Genomic DNA, 14164 nt, shown 5'->3' on the forward strand with positions numbered 1-14164 from the left:
TGTGAAATCACCGTGCTGTCCAGGTCATCTCATTGCTGTCTGAGATCCTCATTCTTGTCTGCTTTTGTTTTGATAGAGATGGAGTTACTTGCTGTTTTTTTGAACTTAGAGATTCCCAGCTAGCTCACAGTGCTGCTGCCCCTCTGTTTTCCTAAAGTGGCTGCATCTATCTGGTTATGGGACACAGTGGGTAAGAAAGCAGACCCCCAAGCCAGACAGGGTTAATTCCTGTTATCGATTCCCACCTGTGTGATTAAGGAATCATGCAAACTATCGTCCATTTTTGTGGGGCTATGGGGGAACTGAGCTCGTTGCTATAGGAAGTCTCTCCAAAGAGTGCTTGGTGCATGGTCATTTTTTTTGTTATTGTTATTTTTGTGGTTTTTGTTTTGTTTGGGGGGAATAGATTTTTACTCTATGTAGCAAGCTGGTGGTATTCCTCCTGTCTCAGCCCTCCCATGTGCTAGGAGGGAACACATGTGCTGTCATACTAAGTGATCACAGTTAATGATATACACATGTTAGCCAGCAGTAGCAATAACATCCATCTGTATTTACCTTAATGAGTATTACCAGAATTGCACTGTATTTGTTTTGAGGTTTTACTTTCTATTAAGCAAACTTTGTTTTTGCTTTAATAATCTTTCAAATATGTTTCTTAAATATAAATCCGGTATCATTTGCCAAAAGCAGAAGTATGTGTAAAATTTTCAAAAAGTGTTAAAGCCAAGCATTGTGGCAAACACCTGTAATCCAACACTCAAGAGGCAGACAGACAAGGATCATGAGTTCAAGGCCAACCTTGGCTACATTGAGACATTATCTCAAAACAAACAAACAAAACAAATATGAAACACTGATATTAAAGTCCAAGTGTTCTTCTCTCACAAGCCCTATAGCTGAGGCCAGCAATACTCATCTCATTTTCTATTATGTTTTGTGAGAAAAGTGAGGAAATGTTAGGGATAGAACACTCCAGTGGTCGGTTGGTCCTAGACCCAGGTGGAGTCTTTGGTGACACAGTGAGTCACTTGACTCCCGAGATCAAGAATCTGCCTCCATACCTGGCAGCCTCCAATTCTGCTGTTATTGAGAGCAGATAGTCTGTGTTCTGCCTGCCTTTATTTCGCTTTATATTTTGGTACTTTGTGTACCCAGACTCCACGTTTCCTCAGGAGCAGTTTGTGGAGCTGACACTATGCTGTCCCCTGAGGTCTTTGTGTTTATGATGTCATTCCTCAGAGCTAACACCTGAATCTGCCCAGTGACTCAGCACCTACACTGGCTCGCTGGTGTCAGGCTTCTTGCTGTTTGAAAGTTGGCTCTCGCCTTTGCAGATAGACCGCCATTCTTCTCCTCAGAACAGGGAGCCCCTGAAGGAATGAGAGGTGACAGATGATCAGCTCTGGTGGCAGCTCCTTCTTCCCTCCATCTGCTTGTTCCAGCTCAGGAAAAAAAAGATCTTTTCTGTGATCCCAGAAACCTCGATGCCATCCTTCCGCTCTTCCAGGACCCGCCCCTCCAGCTCCAAGCTGCAGTCGCCCTCTCCTGTCATCTGAGGTCTCCTTGTGACCCAGTGTGTTTCCTTTGTTTCCCAACCTTTTCTTCTTAGTGTAACTCATCACCCTGTTTCCATGTGTTTGAGAGTCCCAGGAGGCCTGCCCATCCCTTCAGCATCTCTGGCCTTGGCCACCTACTTTGTCATTCATCAATAGTTGAAAACCTGTTCTTTCAAAGTGCAAAGTGCCTGCTTCCTCTCCTGTTACAGATTCTCAGTTGACCTGCACCCTTTGTTCTCCCAATCACCACTTCTTCCGAATCAGTCATTCCAGGTGAATGACTTTGCCCCTCTTTTGCTGTAAGATAAACTTTCCAGGGCATCCTGTTTGTTCTCCCTCTGTCGTTCATGCCTGTAGGAAAGTGGGTCTCTCGGCTGGCATGCCCTAGAGTCCCATGCCCTTCCTGTGCTGCACTGAGTCTATGCAATCTCTGTGTTCAGGAAGTCACCTGAAGCATCTCATCACCTGCACTCAGAAAGCTTGCAGCCTGCAGGGTCACTGACCTCTGTCATTGTTCACTTCTCCTGAGGGTGCTTTTGGTAGGTTCTCTATTGAGACTTGGGGGAACCAATATTCCTTGCCTTCCATCAGATGATTTTTTTCTTGGGGAGGGCTATATTTTATATCTACATGAATAATGTGACTAATCTTCCTTCCTGTCCCAACAGTCACTTAAAGCACAGACTTTGAATAGGACTGTAAGGTTCCAGTTTCCACATCATCACAAAGGCCTATCTCCTGAGTGGTTCTGAGTGTTGAGAATGGCTAAGCCCTGGTGTCCTGTTGTCTCACTGGACCAGAGACAGTGGATTTGCTCTGAGTAGCAATAAAGCCCATGACTGTCAGGAGGCTGACAAGAAGAGATTTGGGGTGACACAGACCTCCCTCTTACAACTCCCTTGTTCTCTGTATGTGCTTGATACTGTGCCCTTAGAGGTAGATGGCTCCCTCCCCATAGAACTGATTTCTGAGTGTGGCTAGTCGCGGGATGCCCTCAGATAGCCTTATAAACCTTCCATCTTGTGAACCTCCAGGCCAACTGCTTACTCTCTGGTTGGACACATCTACCTTACTGTCATTACGTAAGATCCCAAAGCCAACAACTACCCCTCATGTGTACACATGGAGCCCATCTCCCTGAGCCTACTATCCGAGCCAGAGGCTCAATGTACTTAACTTAGCTGCCAACACTAGCCATCAAAGGAGGTCTCAGCTGTCCTGTTTCTTCACTTCATCCACTCACTATTATTTAATGCCATCAGTAGCCATATGAGTACCACTTGGTTTCTCTCAACCCTCTCTGTTCTCAGAACCTTCCCGTTTCTCTCCCACTGCAGAAGCAACAGCTCACTGGCCCAGAATTTTCATAGGCTAGTCTCATCCACTCAGCTGAGCCTTGCCAGAGGGTCTGAGACTGCATTTCCTGCCTGGATATCCCCTGGAGTGGCCCTAGATGCACAGAGCAAAATGTTGCCTGTCTCTAAACCAACTTTCACCCTTTGCACCGCTCTCCTGAGTGGTCTGTTGTCCCCTGGGTGTCCAGGAGACCCTTTACATCCTATCTCCTTTTCCTTTGGCCTAAATGATCTCCCCTTGCCTCATCCATTGTAGGCCTTTAGTCCTGAGCTTCCTGCCCACTCTGTCCAGGACATCTGTTACTCCTACCTGATCTGCCCCAACATGTGCCTGTTCTTTCTACCTGCATTACTTTGACTGGATTGGAGAGCACCCAGAAGATAATGCCAGAGTATCTCTGATTCATCAAACCCTTCCCCAGGGATGCTTGTTGACCAACTAAATTAGCAAAAAATCAAGAGCTGATGATACAGTCTTCTTAATTGGGCCCACGGCTCTCCCACAAACCCCATCTGGCCCTTCTTCCTGAGACATTCTTCCTCTGCCAGGAACCCAGCCTTCTGCATGTTCCTCTGGAACCCTAAAGCACTTCCTTTCCAAAGCCATTTCAGTGTCAACTTTTCCTTCCCAAATCCTCTTCTCAGAGTTACTGCATGGCTAGGACCAGAAGATGAGAGTAGTTTCAGCAGCCTATGATGCCTTATAGAGACAGTATTCCAACACCTGGCAACATTTGCCAGTGGCTGTGGCCTACCAACCAGCTACAGGATCCGTTGTTCTTCCATAACCTGCTTCTCAGTGGTGGCAGGCCCCTTTCTTTTCCTCTTGTCCCTTCAGAGGGCACCAACCTGGGATGAAATTCAGGCTCTGTCCTGTAGTTCTTGTGACCTGACATGGGGTAAGGTCTTCTGAGCCTCAGTCTATCCATTCATAGTCACCATTCCTACCTCAGAGAGTGGTCTTGAGGTCAATATAAGCAGCATCCATAAAAGCACCTCCTGGGGCTTAACAGATACTATTCCAAAGATGTGGGGCTTCTGCATCCCTCCTTGAGCAGGCATGAGAGACAGGCTCGCAGGATACACACTGGGTTCTAGCGCATATTAACAGAGTGAAGAGAGAGGCCCTTCGTAGACTTCTGATTCTTCCACTGCACCCCTAGTGCATCCAGATCCAGATAGGCCTAAAATGAGGCCAGTTCCCTGCAGATTCCTGTGGATAAAGATACTGGGGAGTGCAGGTCTGTGTAACTCTGCCTTGCACAGGTCATTACCCTTTGGAGAGTATCGTCCCCCAGCTATTCTAGGGCAGGAGTCCATGGGGAAGTTTTCTTCTGTGTAGATGAGATAAACACAGGTTCAGATGGTCAGACAGACAGACGTACAGTGTTTTTCTGGCTGCCCTGCCTCTGGTTCTGCTGACAGTGACCACTCTGAATCTTGAAGAGGCAGAGAGTAAATCCTCACCAGGACCGATTTCCCATCCAAACTGTTTCAATAAACCTTTAACTCCAGCCCCCACAGTATACTTTAATTTCGGATATTCACTGTGACATTTGAGAAGAAGGCGAGGAGAGCTGTTTCCCGACAAATTCTGTGTGTCTGTTAGTTATATACCACCTTTCTGCTATAAACAAATGTCATTTTTACTTACACGGGTAGCAGTCTAGATTTGAGGAAGAATTATTTTCTTTCTCTCTAAGCTGTGAGTGATGGTACATGCCTGCAGTGCGAGCACTCAGGAGGCCAAGGCAAGAAGGTGGCTTGAGCTAGCTGGGCCAACACAGAAATCTGTAATAATAATAATAATGATAATAATAATAATAATATTAAATGAGTCAATGTTTGGCAGAGTAACTATGAACATCTTAGATTTGCACTTGGTACAGAAGGCAGAGGTGGGAGCTGCAGTGGCTTATGGAAGAGGCTGCAGGGTTTGAAAGGGAAAACAGACCATGGGAAGGCGGTTACATTAGCAAGCCACAGCTGCCATATTGGGAGACACTGTAACAAACTACAGAATGAATATTAGACTATGTCTCAGCAGCTTTGTGGCCATGGTAAGTCACTTAGTGTGCAGTACTCTGGATTTCTCCTTTGCTGTATTGAGATTGGGAAGTCTTGGCTCCATCAGGAATTTTATTTTTTATTTATTTTTAGTTGTTTTAATTTTATTTTGTGTATATGACTGTTTTGCCTGTATGTAAGTCTCTGCTCCAGTGTGTGCCTGGTGACCATAGAGGCCAGAAGAAGGGATCAGATCGCCTAGGACTGGAGTTACAGATGGTCGTGAGCTGTCATATAGGTTGTGGGAATTGAACCCTGTTCCTCTAGAGAAACAGTCAGTTCTCTTAGCCTCTGGCCCAACTCACCTTTAAAAAAATATTTTCCTTGTCTCAAAAAACAAACAAAAAAAAAACAACTTTGCAACTTTTGTTTTATTTATTATCAGTGTGTGTGTGTGTGTGTGTGTGTACTCAACATGCTTAGAGCACACATGTAGAAATAAGCATTTATGGAGTCAGCTCTCTCCTTCGGTGGATTCGGTGGGGCGGGGGGGGGGGGGGGCACTGAACTCATCACCAGGCTTACACACTTACACAACAAGTGCTTTTACCCACTGAGCCATTCACCACCCTCAGAGGGGCAAGTGCAAAGTCTGTACCCTCTGTGGTCCCAGACCCTATTTCCTGTGAAGGTATTTGTGGTTGGAGGAGGCACTGTTCACATGAAAAAGGATAGTTGTCTCAGCTTGGAGGTTTTTTAAATGAGGGCTTTGAGAAACCTGACAGACCTAACTCAGTTACTGTAGCTTCCATAACAATGGTATTGATGGCTGCCTTTGACCTCACCCACAAGGGACTCCACACTGCAGCCTCTCTGGCCTCTGTCAGTGTGTGAAAACCTGAAATTCAAAGAGGTCGACTGTTGGAAGTCAAATGGCCAACAAGAAGAGAGGAAATTCTTCCCTTAGGGCCCTGTCTAATGCCAATGAGCTCTTAACTGCTGAGTCCCAAGGCTGCTGAGAGCAGAAAAGAGACCCAAGGAACCTGGGTCAGCCTGGGCAGAGTATAGATAGCCCCAATGCCCAGACCCGTTTGCTCTCCCAGTGAACAAACCCTGAAGGTAAATTGACTGCCTTCTTCAGGCCATGGCCACAAGTGGGTCTCATCTGAGTTTCTTCTCTCCTGTCACTTCTCCTTGAACAGATGTGACTGGATGCCGTGCAGTTAACTACCCTGGTTATGCCCTACAGAAAAGCCTGACTTGTCTCTGGTTTGTTACAGACCAAATGTCACCAGTACTGGCCAGATCCCCCTGACGTCATGGACCACGGCATCTTTCATATCCAGTGTCAGGCAGAGGACTGTACCATTGCTTATGTGTCCCGAGAAATGCTAGTTACAAATACTGAGGTGAGCAGGTCTGGGAGGAGCAGGGTGGAGGGGCAGGCACAGTCAGTAGCCCCTGTGAGCTTTCATGTTCGGCTCTGCTGCAGTGTCACCGGCTGGTCAGAGAGCCAGTGCCCCACGTGTGTAGCTCTGCCATTCACAATAGCCAAGAGGGAGAGGCAGCCCTGGGGTCTGCCCATAAGGAGATGTGTGGATAAACAAACTAGGCCTAGCTGTGTAGTAGTATTCAACCTCAAAAAAGGAGGGCATTTTGGGCAAATGCCACTGTGGGATGAGTCTGAAAGACATGCCAAATGAAAGAAGCCAGTCAAGAGGGTAAGTGCTAAGATTATGTTAATCCAGATACCTAAAATAATAACCTCACAGGCACAGAGAGGAGAATGGTGTTTGCCCTGGTTAGAAGAAGGGGAAGAAAATGGCTACAAGAGGTCATATTCGGGTGACAATGAATGTTCTGGAAGGAGATAGTAGTGATGATTGCCCGACATTGTATGCTTAATGCCAGTAGACCTTACGTCTAAAATTAGTTAAGCTTCACTGTATTGTATGTGTATTGGGGGTAGAGGTCAGCAATGGAAGGTGTATTTAGCCACATGATAGTAGGGGACCCTGATTGTCATGAGCAAGAAGGCCTCAACACCAGACAAAAGTATGTACATGTATATAGAGGCGGTATGGGTGACCCTGACTGCAGGGTGCATAGGAGCAGGTAGAAAAAATAGCTGGAGGCACAAGAGGTCAAGAAAGCAGTGTCTTGGGGAAAAGAATGAAGTTTTGGGAAAGTGGGAGCTTGATGGTAATTGACTGAGACCATAGCAGAGCTGGGCACAAGAAGACACTGAGGCTAAGGCCACCATGGCTGGTGTCCAAGGCTGGGCTCATTGCTTTGATGACTCACCGAGGCCACATCTTCCACAGACCGGGGAAGAACACACAGTGACCCATCTCCAGTACGTTGCGTGGCCTGACCACGGCGTGCCTGATGACTCCTCAGACTTCTTGGAGTTTGTGAAGTACGTGAGGTCCCTGAGGGTAGACGGTGAGCCTGCCCTAGTTCACTGCAGGTACTAAGCCTTACTGCTTTCTGTTTTAAATGCTTCTACCCCTTGGGAAAGGCCAGGAGAAATAGGCAGATACCAAACCAACCCTTACCCCACAAAGTCACATTGTCCTGTAAAACTATGCTTATTTCCTAACAGTTTCTAAATACTTAAAATGTAATGTAGTCATAATCATGCAAGTGCAGCTGGATGCTGAAAGGAAAACTCCTTCACACTTCCCTGTCCTGAAGTTTCTGACCTTGACAGCAAGCACGACTCAGAGAAGGAGTGGATTTTTGTGCTTCATGGATGGGTTTCTTGTTAAGTCCCAGCCTTAGGACCTGTGGGGATGGGCTTTTTCTTTTGAAACGCTTAAGATTACACCTGAATGTGTGCTTTCTGATCTTGAAATCAGCATCAGGACTCGCCCTAGGGCAGGCCATGGTGAGGTGGTTCAGCTCGGCCTTGTAAAAATGATGCCCAAGTCGATCCTGAGTCTCTGTCTCTCTCTCCTCCCTAGTGCTGGAATAGGGCGGACAGGTGTGTTGGTCACTATGGAAACCGCCATGTGCTTAATTGAGAGGAACCTGCCTGTTTACCCATTGGATATTGTCCGGAAAATGAGAGACCAGCGTGCCATGATGGTACAAACATCAGTAAGTAGAAACTCAGTAATAGAAAAAAGTAGTAATGAGAAAAGTGGTGGAGGTTGGCTAGGAACTTTACTTCCCAACACAGAAGACAGTGGCAGATAGATCTCTGAATATGAGGCCAGCTTGGTCTATATAAAGCATTCCAGGCCAGTCAGGGCTACATACTGAGACCCTGTCTAAACAACTACTAATAAAATATTTTAAACAACTACAATGACAAAAAGGCAGAGATCCACATTTCCTGAGTTCACACAGGAGTGTCTATAGCCAGGGGCATTGTGAATAGAATGAGGTACAAGGGAACTGAGTCAGTGCCTAGAGTCACACAGCTTGTCAGAGACACAGTGACTACAGAACACAGGCCCATCTACATGCATTCTGTTTACCTCTGGTGTATCCTATTTGTCACTCAGCCCAAGGGCAGCCCTGTTTGCACCCCATCATCACCCACCAGACGTAAGCAAAGTCACTTGCATTTCCTCACCATGGGCTGTCTCCTACTGTGTCATGCCAGGGTCCTTAGGAGGAAATATCTGCTTGTCATTTTGAGCTGCAAGAAGAAAAGGGTATGGTTAGTGTAGAAAGAGTATGATTCAGGCCTCCTCTTCCCACACTGACAACCTTTGGTGATCCCCTGAACCTGTAGGCCTCAGTTTCCCCGTCTTGCAGATGGGAGCTATCCTGCCTTTGATCATTCATTCACCAGAGTTGTCCAAGCTTGGGTTGAGTAGAACTGGCTTAGTTTCTAATCTCAGCCATGATGGGCAAAGCCCCAGGGGTATCCAAGAATCTTGTAGAAGAATATTCAGAATGTCAAAAACAGGGACGCAACCTCCTGACTAAACTTCCAGAGTGGTTAAGAGGACTTGGTTAGCAAAGCAAAGAGCAGGAACTCTGTGTTCTAACCAGCTCCGAGCAGCCACAGGCTGCTGAACAGATGTTGTAAGATTGCCCTAATAGATTGTGAGTCCTTAGTTTATACCTGGGAAATACAGTTGAGAAAACCCAGCTCAGCCATAGAGATAACTTAGTAGGTAAGCATGCTTGTTACCACTCTGAGTGGGCTCTCCTGACAGGCAAGCTGTCCTCCCACTGCCACATAAATAACCAAGGAAAAGAAAAAAAAATCATCTACTGAAGGTCATCATCTTCCCTGTTTTGAAGTTTGGAAGACTAAATAAATGGTGGTTTAAATCACAGAATACTCCCAGCCAGGCCTGGTGGTGCAAGACTCTAATCACAGCTAGTCTAGAGGTGGAGGCCTGAGGGTTACAATCTTAAGACCTACCTGGACAACTTAGCAAGATCTTGTTAGCCTTCAGTATCTGTGACTCCACATACAAGGATTCAAGTGGTCACAAATTAAATTACAGCAAAGAAGATGTTTCTGCATAAACATATAAAAGACTTTTCTGTTTTATTCCCTACAAAATACAGTATAACTCTTCCCACTGTATAAGATATTAGAAATATCAAGAGGTAATTTTTGCTTTGCTTTTGGGTTTTGGTGCTATTTGAGTGGGGGTTGTTTCAGACTTACTATGTAGACCATTGGCCTAGAACTCAGAGATCTACCTGCCTCTATTGCCCGGTGGATGTACCACCATATCCTGCCAAAAAGGATGGTGTGTGGAGGATGCTCATAGGCTATAAACAAATACTGTAGCATTCTATATAAAAGATTGGAGTACCTGAGGGTTTGGGTGTCCATAGGGAGTTCTAAAATTAATGCCCCATGGTTACTGAAGGTCTATCTAATAATCAGCATCTTTCCCTACTCTCTTAAGAAAAAGGGACTAGAGATTCCTTGTTCCACACCCAGCCTACTTGTGTCCCTATCCTTCATCACCCATCTCCCAGCCCCTAGACATGCCCAGATATTCCAGGTCACACAGTGGGTCCTCTCATATACTTCTCAGAACAGACTTTTCTTGTCACAGGGCTTCCACATCAGTGTCGTCCTTATATTAGTTACTTTACTCATTACTGTGGCCAAGCGCCTAACAAAGCATGAGAGGAAGGGTTTATTTGTCCTCATAACTTGAGGGACAGTCTATCATGCTAAGGAAGGCATGGCAACAGGAACTATAGAAGCTATATTTAGTAATCAGAGAAAGATGAATGCCGGTACTCAGCTCCCATTACCTCCCTTCTTTCCTCCGCCCACACTTCTGAGGGCAGCTCCCCTCCCCAGTCTGTGAAGACTTGAGTTCACCTCACTCTTCCCCAGCGCAAGGCCCAGAGTTAGCACACGGGGAGAGAATATAATATAAATGTCCCAGAGACACTCTCAAGCATGGCATGAGGCAACACTCTTGGTGCTATGGACTTGACAGCTTTCTTTTCTCTTCCAGAGCCAATACAAGTTTGTATGTGAAGCGATTCTTCGAGTGTACGAAGAAGGCTTAATCCAGAGGCTGGATCCCAGTTAGGACAACTGTGAAGTGTTCATTCCTTGTTCCCCTAGAGGCCCCCAGAGATGCTGGTCACTGTGGGAAGGGATGAGCTTATTTGAACCTAGGCACTTTAAATTTAAATTTCTGTGGAAAAGGTATCCTGTACATAGGAACTGCTGATGTAGATATGCATGCCGCTATGACGTCTTTGGGCCCAGAGAGATAAGCAACAGGGGATCTCCAACTGGGAACTGTGTTTCTCCCTCAATATCGCCACCCCGTCAGCCATCCTCGGGCAATGAGAGGGGCCGCCAGCAGTACTGTTGACTCTACTCTCACCAGGAGCCAGACAATGTGGCTACTTGTGGTTGCTCAGGTGTTTGTGTGTTGATCTGTGTGGGACTGACTCCAAGGGCCGAACTTCTTCGGCAATTGGTATCCATTACTCCTGACACCAGGGAAAACTCAGATGAATGTACCACAGGCAGGGCACAAGGGACTTCAGGCTGGAGGATGAATAGGGTCTATTCTGCCCTCCCTCCCTCTGCCTCATCTCCACCCCTTCTGCACTCATGTTCCAAAGCACCCATTTCCCCTACCCCCGAATTCCTCTCTTCAGGATCACAGCCAGTGCCTGAACCTGTTTCATAATGTATGTTCAGGTGACTTCTCAGCCGAGTCTGGGAACCAGACTCTGTGCTGCGTGATGTTGAGTCTTAGCTTTAGAAGCAGCCAAGCCTCTGCTCACCCCTTACTGTATACTCAGCCGCCATGACTGGAATCGCTGACTACTGAATCTCTATGTGGATTGCTGCTACTTCAAGCTCTCACACTTGAAACAAGACGATTTTCCTGGGGGTTGGAGGGGGGGATGGTAGCATCCAAATACTCAGAATTTTGAACCCTTCTGAGAAAAGACCTTCTAGTAAGTGACCATAAGAAACACCGATTCTCGAGGGTGGTGTGTGTGTGTGTGTGTGTGTGTGTGTGTGTGTGTGTGTGTGTGTGTGTGTGTGTGTGTGTGATGGGTGACTCAGGGTTCCTAACTTGACTCTAATTACTATTGAGTTTATGTAAAGAATAAGCCTCTGTACAGAAGGACAGATGTGTGCATTCACCCTTGGTTACAGTGGTCTCCATTTCATTTCAGAGGAGAGAATTAGACTATCTGAATATAAACACAAGTTGATGTTAATTTATTCTAAGTACTCTGGGATTTTGATTGTCTTTGAGAATTCTTCTCTGTGAATACCATGGTAAAAAAAAAAATTTAACTTGTGGCAGGATTGTAGCGAGTTATTATTTAAGGAAAAATAAATTACATGAATGCTTTAAGGTGGTATTTTTAAATAGCGGCTTTTGTGTATCCAGAAAAAGTGTTAGCAGGTTTCTTAGTGGTGCTTATGGGAGAAGGGCACTTCGTGATGTCATGTAAGTAGATGAAGGTACAGTGATACTTAGCAGACACTGAAGCAGTTAAAGCATTTCCTAGTTACAAGATGGGTAAGGACCTCTGCAGAAGAGCGCAGGTTTCCAGGCGTTCCTTATCTGTCTGTAGCTTCAGTATCTCCATCTATTTCCCTCCTGCCTGTCTTTCACCCACGCACATCTTACTGCTCAGTGATGAGAGTGGTAGAGTGAATGCCCAGCACCCTGTGTAATAAGAAACTAGAATGGTTCTCCAGACCACTCAACACCAAGTAGCCCTCAGCCTAGGAACCTGGGATCTGTGACTGTATTTTCTTCTGTAAAAAATAAAGAGAAACAACACTTGGAACTTGAAGGCAGAATGAGATCATACTATAGAAATGAATTTCCGGCCACTGGAATATGTAAACCAAAGCTACTGAAGACGTAGGAAGGCTGTCTTCTCTGTGGTTGGCCCCAAAATGCACCAAAAATGTGGAGCCCACTGGGTTTTCCTAGAGCAGTGTTCCAGAGGGCAAAAGCCCAGAAGACAGAGGACCGGTACCTTTATGCAACCTAGATTCTGACAATGCCCTCTGCAAAGCACCAAAAAGAGGAACAGAGAATGCTGGGTACATTTCAGGGGTATCAGGCTGCTTAGCAAATTATTGTTTTATAGAAATGTTTGTCACCACCGTGTGTGCAAAGCACTTGCAAAGTCTAAATGTCCTTGGAGATTGTTTTATTATTTTCTGGAAACAAGCTGTTGAATGTGGTCATGAAAATGCTGCTGTTACACTTACATAATATTTCGTGACGCTTGAAAAGGCTGCAGCTGGCCTCTCTGCCATTGTGTGGGGCCAGCAGTTCAGACACAGCAGACATTGCCAGCAGCAAAGTCCATGCAATCCTGGGAAGGACGACAAGAAGATGATCTCAAGGAGCAGAACACCCAAGTAAACAGGGTCACCATCACCAATTAGAAACCGAAGCTCTGAGCTCCTGTTTCCCTGCATCCCACACTTCCACAGTTGCTCTTAAGAAACCATGTTTCATCCTAAGAACTGCATCAGAATTAAGCTAAATATTTTGCCTGGGAAATTTGGCTGGATGTGAATGGAGAAGATATTTATAGTCTACATTCTAGCACCTTCCAGAAGATCAGAGTAGACACCCCAATGTGCTGGCTTCATCCAGATGGGTCCCCTGCTGACATCACTCTAAAATCCACACATGATGAGAAAAATTAAGTTTGTTTAGGGGTTGGGAGACAGGGAGGATGAATCTCAAACTTGTAGCAGTATTTTTAGTTTCCTCCCACAGTCATTGTTATCTAAATATGCTTTGAGACTAGTGTAGAGTCTCTCACAGCTGTGTTCCTGGTTGATCTACCCCCTCCCCCATCCTTAAACTTTTTCATTTGGGGGCAGTAAGTAGCCTCTTCATCCTCCCAAGGCAACCAAGACAGTATCCACAGGGAAAAACTGTAAGAGCCATGACCTAGTCCAGACCTAGGCTTATAGAGATGCTTTACCCTCAGTTCTCAGATAATTGTGTGTTTAGGTGTTTGTTTTTGTTGAAAGGGACTGATGATCAGGTGGACTAGATGAGCTCACAGTTAGATTTCAGGGAAACAATTTAACCTTAACCAAATCTGAAGAACTGACCTAGAGAAACATACTCGGTTTCTGCGACTTGACCCCAAGAGGTTGTCTCAGCCCTTGTCACTGTGGAATTACGAAGATAAAGATTGCCACCCTCCTCGTTCTTGGCTGTCATCCTAGAGAAGACCTAGTAAAGATGGCAAAGCTCTGGTGACCTCAGCCTGGGGAAATCAAACCTCCGGAGACTGATACCAGCTATGTCACTATCTTGATCACTCTTATACCACTGGGGCAACCAAAGGATTGTGCTAAGCCATGTTTTGTAAAGTATCTTAGTCAATCAGCAATATGTTTTTCTGTAAATTTGGAATGTTTTTCATTCTGACTTTATTGTCGGGGACTCTACTGAAAAACAGTTTGATCAATATAAAAGCATTCAAGCTATGCAACACTTACTGTCTGTCAACATTTTTATTTGTCTGTCTGATTTCTGCCCCTGCCCCTATCAACTCAAATGCTGTCTCTCCATCTCACCCTCCCTCTGGTTATGATTTCTCATACAGTATTTGGCCTTAGCATTCATGTTGGGTGGCCAATTTTAGTCCATAATTGCATTCTACTATTGTGAAAGCAATAGCTTGCAGAAAGCACTACCCTTCATCCTGCAGGGTTGCTGAGTGGCTCTGTGATCAACAGGGTCCCAGGTACCCCCAACTTGCTCTCCTATCTGCTCTCCC

The 14164-nt window shown here is 45.7% G+C and overlaps 1 protein-coding gene and 1 long non-coding RNA gene across 12 annotated transcripts in view; one reads left to right on the forward strand and one right to left on the reverse strand.

Moving 5' to 3' along the window:
- Positions 1 to 12648, forward strand: part of Ptpn3 (protein tyrosine phosphatase non-receptor type 3) — a 119362-nt gene extending 106714 nt beyond the window's left edge. For 2 of the 3 annotated variants that reach the window (XM_035439872.1, XM_035439871.1), the window contains exons 23-25: positions 6202 to 6330; positions 7246 to 7391; positions 7888 to 9327. In XM_035439872.1, coding sequence (XP_035295763.1) covers positions 6202 to 6330; positions 7246 to 7391; positions 7888 to 8122 — 510 coding nt within the window. In that variant the 3' untranslated portion in view covers positions 8123 to 9327. Of the gene's footprint in view, positions 1 to 6201; positions 6331 to 7245; positions 7392 to 7887; positions 9328 to 10374 lie in introns of those variants that run through there. The other variant, XM_027403048.2, reaches the window with a different exon arrangement.
- LOC100765709 overlaps positions 533 to 14164 on the reverse strand; it is a 29940-nt gene continuing 16308 nt past the window's right edge. For 5 of the 9 annotated variants that reach the window (XR_003482857.2, XR_003482858.2, XR_003482856.2 and 2 more), the window contains 5 exons: positions 12627 to 12733; positions 9309 to 9407; positions 8505 to 8570; positions 7226 to 7353; positions 533 to 4705 (listed from right to left, as the gene is read on the reverse strand). This is a non-coding gene — a long non-coding RNA (uncharacterized LOC100765709). Of the gene's footprint in view, positions 4706 to 7225; positions 7433 to 8504; positions 8571 to 9308; positions 9408 to 12626; positions 12734 to 14164 lie in introns of all 9 variants that reach the window. The other 4 variants (XR_003482853.2, XR_003482859.2, XR_003482860.2 and 1 more) reach the window with 4 other exon arrangements.

The sequence above is a fragment of the Cricetulus griseus genome, chromosome 2 (genome assembly GCF_003668045.3).
Source record: "Cricetulus griseus strain 17A/GY chromosome 2, alternate assembly CriGri-PICRH-1.0, whole genome shotgun sequence".
In the NCBI taxonomy this organism is placed as follows: domain Eukaryota; kingdom Metazoa; phylum Chordata; class Mammalia; order Rodentia; family Cricetidae; genus Cricetulus; species Cricetulus griseus.